Source organism: Vicia villosa, linkage group LG2 (genome assembly GCF_029867415.1).
Source record: "Vicia villosa cultivar HV-30 ecotype Madison, WI linkage group LG2, Vvil1.0, whole genome shotgun sequence".
Taxonomy (NCBI): domain Eukaryota; kingdom Viridiplantae; phylum Streptophyta; class Magnoliopsida; order Fabales; family Fabaceae; genus Vicia; species Vicia villosa.
Window position 1 is genome coordinate 166858247 of NC_081181.1, and position 8037 is coordinate 166866283.

The following is an 8037-nucleotide window of genomic DNA, read 5'->3' on the forward strand; positions in this document are numbered from 1 at the left end:
ATTAGAGTTATTTTGCATTTTACATAATACTCAAATACACTACTAAGATTTTATCCACATATGTCCCAGGATTAACTAGTCGATACTGCAAGTAACCCTTTTTAATGACTAGCGCTTGTTTACTAAAATTCACGGTAAACACTGCCCTGCCAGAAAACCTCATGTCATCATAAAACCGTGGCTCCACCATTGCACATTGCCGACCACCGTCGGCCTCCGGTTGTGGTTGTATGGGGTTTGCCGCCGTAAATTTTTGGCCGACCTCCGCCTATTGAGATTCCAGGTCAACGCCTTTAGGATCCGATCGCCATCGCTAGCTGGAGCTCCGTCACAACCAAGTTCGTAGCTCCGACACCTCTTGATCAATATTTGTTTTTTTTTTATTTTTGAACCTCTGACTTGGAATTTTTGATTTTCTGGTTTTCGCAATCTCCAAATATGTTTTCTTTCTTTTCATCAACAAAGATTTTGAGGCATACTTCAACAAACAACAAACAACTTTTGTTAACAACAACATACCTTAAACAACATACAACATAGCTCAACAATTTCCTAACATAAACATCAAAAATATCAAAACTCATAACATAAAAGATGGAAACGTCTCATGCACCTGAAATGTGTAGAGGAACTGAATGAACTGAGTTTTGTATAACACTTTTTTTTTGATCCATAAGAGTTGAAAAAGATATGTTGGAGTTTTATGAAGAAATACTATGCAACCTTTCATGGAGACTTTGATAAGGCGAGAGAGATGTTAGGGTTTTGTTTAATGGGAGAGACGGTTGTTCTGTCTTGAATGACAGAAATTTCACTTAAATATAGGTTATATTCACCATGCTTGTTTAAAACGACCGCGATGAAATATAGATACATTTTATAATAATTTCTATTTTAGACCGTGGTGAAATGTTTTTTAATTTTAATATAAATATAATATTATAAGGGACACACCCATTTTGTAACAAAAAAAGAAAAGAAAACATACTGGTATTGGGATTCAAAGCCTATAAGCCTTAACATATGACCACGATTATTAGTGCGGACCGTAGTGAAATATTTTTTAATTTAATACAAAAATGCAGGCGCCTAAATAAGAGTTAATAAGTCGGTTGATTGAAGAGCATAAGTAATAACAAGTTACAAAAAATATATTTTGTAGTGATGTACATTACTAAGAGTGACTACTCCCGGATCCTTGCAACAAAGAATAGTTTCACAATATTCTAACAAAGAAACTGAATCCTAGAAACTGAATCTAAAATTTATGCCTTTCGAAAAAAGATAAGTTTCTCTTTTACTTGTCATATTTTATCAGTTGGAATTCTCCAAAGTATTCTTGGACTATTATTAATGTAGATAGAAGTTGTAATGAAACTCCAACTCGTAATGGCATTGGTGATACCTTTCGAACATCCACTAAGACTTGGAAATGTGGGTTCTCTAGATTCATACCCAAGTCTTCAAATATCCTCCACACATAATTTGGGGTCATTTACCAAGGTCTTTCACTAGTCAACGAAATGGGCATTTCTTGTGGTTCATCCCTCTATATATGCCTAACTCATTGAGAACCCTTTGAATAAGTATCATAACATGTGATGTTGATTCAAAATATTAAAAATATCATTTTAAAATATACTATGTGTAGAGTCATTCACACACTCAAAAAAGATAATTGAAGTGTTGATTTTAAGTCAAAGCTAGCAACCTCTGCAAACGTTGATTTCCTGAGTCACCCATCCTCTCCTCAAGAATTTAATAACATTCTCACAGCGGATGTGACATGTACTTTATTTTTAAGAATTTATAAAGGCATTGATGGAAATGATGAAAAATTACATTTATCATTGAGCTTTCCAAAATTGGGCAGAAAGGTTTTATTGCGGTTCCCACATTTAGGTTCCTCATTCTTTCCACTTTCTTTTGATTCTTCCCCTCTCCTCTGCTAAAGTTCTCTCATCTTTTCTTAAACTCTCAAACAATAATTTAGAAAGTTTAACAGAGGATAACTTTATAAAAATAAATGAGAAAAATACAAAGTTTCCAATTTAGAAAATAGAACTTAATCTAATAATTTTTAAGCAAGATCTCCTTAATCACTTGGTCCAAGTTTATGTATGAACTACCACCAGGTCTTGTCTCTTCCTCTACCTTCTTCTTCAACTCCATTGCCCTTTTCCTCATCTCCTTTCCTTTCTCTCCCACCATCAATTCATTCACTAATTTCTCAACCTCTTCTCTCTTTACATTGGTAACAATTTCAATTCCAATCTCCCATTCATTGCAAATAAGCCTACTGTTTGGTGGTTGATCAGTTAAAAATGGCCAACACAACATTGGCACTCCAGCACAAACACTTTCAGTGGTTGAGTTCCATCCGCAATGAGTCAAGAATCCACCAACTGAAGGATGGTTCAACACTTTCTCTTGTGGACACCAACTTGCTATTAGGCCTCTATCTGAAATTTCATTCACAAACTCAGATGACAAAACCACTGTGCCGCCAATGACAAGATCAGGCGTAATAATCCACAAAAAAGGTTTCTTACTATTAGCCAAACCCCAAGCAAACTCCAACAGCTTCTCTTCAGTCATAACTGTGACGCTTCCAAAATTTACATAAACAACAGATTCATGATCTTTTAATTCAAGCCATTCAAGGCAATTAGTATCTTCTTCCCAAAGATTAGATTCTAGAAATATCAAACGATTTTGTGGACTTTGATTTAAAAATGAAGCCAATGGACCAATGGTATATAGAGAAGGTAATATAGAACTAAGAGCATTCATAATATCTCTCTCAAGTTCATCAGAAGTATTGAAAATAATAGCAGAAGCTCTCTGATATCTACCTGTCATTTCAACTGTAAATTTTATCAACAAGTCATTTGGATTTCTTAGCTGAATCGAAGTAGGAAGGTCCTTAACTCTAAAGTTTTTCAAACCTGGAATCCAGTCAACTATAGTGTCTAAATATCCATTGATTAGATAACTCTCATCTGCATATCATAATTGCAAAAGTCAATAGTTTGAACTTTGAAGATATAGAAAGTAAAAAAGGAACATAGATAATTACCTTTGAGTGGTAGAACACCGTTTTGAAACAATTTTGGAACGTGATAATTAGACAATAAGAAACATGCACTACATGGAGAAAAGAGAACAATTGGAAGTGCATGTTCTTCAGCAGAATCTACTGTAAATGGCATGAAACTATCAGAAACTAAACAAGTAACTGGAGGGATATGACCAGAAGTGGCAGACTCATGAAGTTTAGCAAGAAGTTCATCAAAGAATTGGTGGAAGTTGTTCAAGATTGATTGGCAAAGAGAGCGCACGTCTTGAGTAACATCACCATCACCATCCATAGGAGTTAAACCATCTGGTATGGTCTCAAAGGTAAAGTCTATCAAACCATCAAAGGCTTTTGGACCCCTTGATTTGAGCAAGCGTTTGTGGTTGTATTCAGTGTTGACAAATGTTATGTGAAAGCCTCTAAGGTGAAGAAGCTTGGCTAGTTTCAACAATGCATTGATATGGCCTTGAGCTGGATATGGAATCAACACAGCGTGTGGCTTTCTCTCTGCAAAGTTACTCATCTTTAATATATCTATCTTTTTATGCAGTGTTAAAGTGAGTATGCCTATGCTTTATGTGAACATGGCATATATATAATAACTACAAATCATATCTCAACTCATAATTAATATTTTAAATCAAATAGTAAAACATTGTATAAATTGGACATATTATTCTATGAACATAAACATGGGTTTAAGTAGATTGAAGGTGACCACATCGTGCACCAACTTTTTTTATAACTATGCCAGAGAAAGGTGACCTCATGACTAGAAGGCACATATTGGCTCACAGACACAGGCCGGTCAATGTCAACAAATCAAGTGGAACGGAGTGGGAAAAAAAGAGAATTACTTATCCTACCAATAAGTGGTGGATAAATATTCTATGAAAAGTCAAAATTGCTTCTTAAATTTCGGGGATGTATCTTCGAACGTATTTTGGGTTTTATTCAAAACGTCAAAACTGAGTCGTACCCAAGATTTTTTTTATAAATTTATTTCACACCAGACATAATCTGGAGATGCATCTCCGAAATCAAACCGGACATTAATTTCTTACTTTGATTTAAAGATGCTATGATGAATTAGACGATATGTTATAGCTATACCAACATTTTTTATTTTTCTTTTTGTTGTATAAATTAAGGGCCCGTTTGTTTTGTTTTTTTTTTTTAAAATGATTTTTATAGTGTTACATAGTTTTATGAAAGAAAATTTTACAAAGAAACTTTTTATAAAAATTTCAAATGAAAATTTTGTTTGAATAGTTATTCTTAAAATGTGATTTTAGGTATTTCATTTATTTATGGGAAAAAAATTTAGATATCAAAATTTAAAAAAGGTGAATTCTTATCTACCCAACACAAAAAGTTGGGTAGAGTTACCCTTAGTGTAAAATGCTTTGGAAACAACCAAAAAATGTACTATTCAATAATTAATTAAATAGGATAAAATTAAATGATGCAATGTGATTGGTGGAATGTACACTACCCAACTTTTTGTGATGGGTAGAGAAGTTGTCCCCTTTCAAAAAATCACTTAATTTTGAAGCTATTTCAAATAGATTTTCATAAAAATCATTTTTGAAATACAACTTTTTGAAAAAATTGCGATTTTGACAAAGTTTTGGTCTTCAATAATATGTGTTTATGTTATAGAATGTCAAAATTAATGTTTCATTTTAGAAAAAAAAATATAAAAAAAAACTTATAATATTTTGAAAAACGGTTTTGAAAAATCTATTTTCAAAAATACAAAGAAAAAATCTATTTTTTTAAAGCTGAAACAAACAGGCCCTATACAACAAAAAAATAATACAACTGGAATGATAAAAATAACATATAAGGTAATAAATTGAAAGTACACAATGAAGTCAAAATAAATTATAATCGATAATAAATCCAGAGTACAAATACTATAAACTACTCCATCCGTCTTATATTATAAGAGAAATTCACTTTTTAGATACATTGAATAACTAATGTATCTGGTCTATATATAGACCAAATACATTAATTGCGTTATATGTTATTAATATACGACCAGTCGGATATGCGTGGGAAGTGCTAGAGGATCTATGCCTAAAAATGGAACAAATGAATCATCATTAATTGTGTTTCAAAAGTGTTATGAAAATGACACATAAACACTAAAAGATGCAAAAATATTACCTTCAATATTGTGATGCTGCCTATCACCTGATTGATCTTCCACATACAGTCTTCAGATAACTTGGAGTACAGTTAAACCAAACAAGTGTCCCCCAATTGAACTCATCGCCACAAAAAAGGACGTATCAACCCATATAATAGGTATGCTCTCAGAGTGTATGCTCTATGCTACAAAACCTGCTCATCAACACCAACAACTCGCTTTGCATCATGCAGCTATGTGTATACACCCTCTCTAGGAATTGAAATCTAGCATGATATCTGGAGATGCATATCCGTATGTTACAGTGAGGTTTATCTCCGTAATTTTTTTGACATGGCCTTGGGACTAATTCAGTAACTTATGTGATTGTGGTGCATTCGAAGATGCATCTTTAAAATCAAGTGGTATTTTGGATTTTTCACGAGGGTGTGGTAGCAATCATTAGGATAACTTAAGTCAGTGGAAGATCCAAGGCCCTGCAAGGCTGGGCACCTTTCAAGGCTCTTCCTCGTGTAACTTCAAGCCCTAACACCACTTCCAAGTTGCAACAATTTAAATAATCATCAACCTTCCATTCAATCTCCTTCACTTTCACATCAATATTCTTCACTTTCATCACACCATATAGCCGACCAGTCCCTCCATGAGTCGCCACCAGAATCCACCCATCGTCGCCACTAGTATTGTTTTTGTCTTTCGCTTTTTGCACAAAAATACAGCTTTTAGTCTTTTCTGCAAGGTGTTTGATAGAATGCTTTAACCAATTTCTCGCCTCATTTTCGCTTCATTTCTTTCACTTCACGATGTTGCATTATTGTTGTTGTTGATGATTGTTGTTGTTGTTGTTGCAGGTTGTGGTTTATGAATCGGTATGGAATTGTTGTCGTTACCACTATTTTGCAACTTGCACACTAAGTGTTCAGTAAATTGTATAAACCAAGTTTCTTTTCCTTTTTCACTTATGTTTCTTATGAATTATGGTGATGGATTGTTGTTATTGATTGTTTCACTTACTAAACTTGTGAAGGGGACATTGCACCAGCTTTCACCTCATGATAGGTGTGTCGAATTTACTTTCATTGTCTTGATTTTATGGATTGTAATATTGACATTTCTACTTTCATTATCTTGATTGTATGGGTTGTAATGTTCTAAATCAATTATTCATTATAACAACTATTGATAACTCATACATAAAATTTCTATATTATTGATCAAATTATCTATCTATCTATATATATATATATATATATATATATATATATATATATATATATATATATATATATATATATATATATATATGGGGACGACTCAAGTGAGAACACTTTGTTAATATAAGAAATGAGAACAATTAATTTTAACTATTAAATTTCGATTCATTGAAATTAATGAACAAGATTGATTTCTCTTTCCATAGTTCTTTTTATTTGTAATGTATATAATCTTCAAAAAATTAATTCATATTTATATTTTAAGAAACAAAATATTTAATTTATTGCTTTTTGAAAATAATGAAAATTGATAGAAAATAGTTTTTCAAAGATGATACATTTTATTTAATAATTAAACTTTACATTAATTATATTAACTATTTAATTTTTAAAATAATTAACGTTAAATATTCTCATTGTTTTTAACGTTACATATTATCATTAACGTTAAATATTCTCATTGTTTTTAAATATTAAATAGTTTATATAATTAAATATTAATATAATTATATAATTGTTTTTTATATAAAAACTAAATATAATATTTTAATTATCATATAATTATATTAGTAATGTTTAGATAAAAATCATAATTTTTTTGAAGAAATTAAAAACGTAATTGTTGATTTTTCATTCTAATGTCTTTTATATTTATTATTTCTATAATTTAAGATATGTTATATTTTAAGAAATGAAATATTTGAATTGTTGTATTTTTAAAATAATGATATCCGATTGAAAATATTTAGTATTTCTATAAAAAAACAATTCATATAAATATACTAAGGATTATAATAAATATATAACAATATTATTAATATGCAAATTAATATAAGATAACATTTTTATTTTTATTCATTCATAATTATATTAATTGTTATTTTTAAAATATAAATAAATTTTATATTTATAATTATATTAGCAGTAAATAATTTGTTGGATGAATATATTATTATTATTTTTAAATTTGTGATAATATAATTATATTTATTCAAAGGTTAATTATTAAATAAAATATATCATCTTTAAAAAAATTATTTTCTATCAATTTTCTTTATTTCCAAAAAACAATAAATTAAATATTTTTTTTCTTAAAATATAAATGTGAATTAATATTCTTGAAGATTATATACATTACTAATAAAGAGGAATATGGAAAGAGAAATCAATCTTGTTTATTAATTTCAATGAATCGAAATTTAATGATTAAGATTAATTGTTCTCATTTCTCACATTAACAAAGTGTTCTCACATTCTCATATAAATATGCATTCTCAGTTTGCCTTTACAAAATAATTGAATTTTAAATTACATTTTTATTCACTTATAAAATTACTATGAAAATATATTTTATATGATTTAAGAACTTATATCGTGATACTACAAATGTTCATGTTAAATGTTAGTAAAATATATCGTGAACAATTTATTTGATTCTTTAAAGAAATTTAACCACAATGTTTAAATAATATAATTTAGTATAAAAAACATTAAAATATTTTGAATTTGAGTATCTAAGAGAGTTTAGTAGAATCATGAAAATTTCTTTAATTTTTCACTATCGGAGAAACCATGATAAAGCATAA

At 29.8% G+C, this 8037-nt stretch overlaps 1 protein-coding gene across 3 annotated transcripts; it reads right to left on the bottom strand.

The window, feature by feature from the left end:
- Positions 1-1421: 1421 nt before the first annotated feature.
- Positions 1422-3749, bottom strand: LOC131647349 (7-deoxyloganetin glucosyltransferase-like). Of its 3 annotated transcripts, none has more exons than XM_058917250.1 (3): positions 3080-3749; positions 2949-3002; positions 1422-2867 (listed from the first exon to the last, which is right to left on the bottom strand). In XM_058917250.1, exons 1-3 carry the CDS (start codon positions 3600-3602, stop codon positions 2071-2073), a joined length of 1374 nt encoding a protein of 457 aa, XP_058773233.1. In that variant the 5' UTR covers positions 3603-3749; the 3' UTR covers positions 1422-2070. The 3 variants fall into 3 exon arrangements, with proteins under 3 accessions (XP_058773233.1, XP_058773234.1, XP_058773231.1); XM_058917251.1 differs by having other exon boundaries at positions 1423-2855; XM_058917248.1 differs by having other exon boundaries at positions 1423-3002.
- Positions 3750-8037: the final 4288 nt, after the last annotated feature.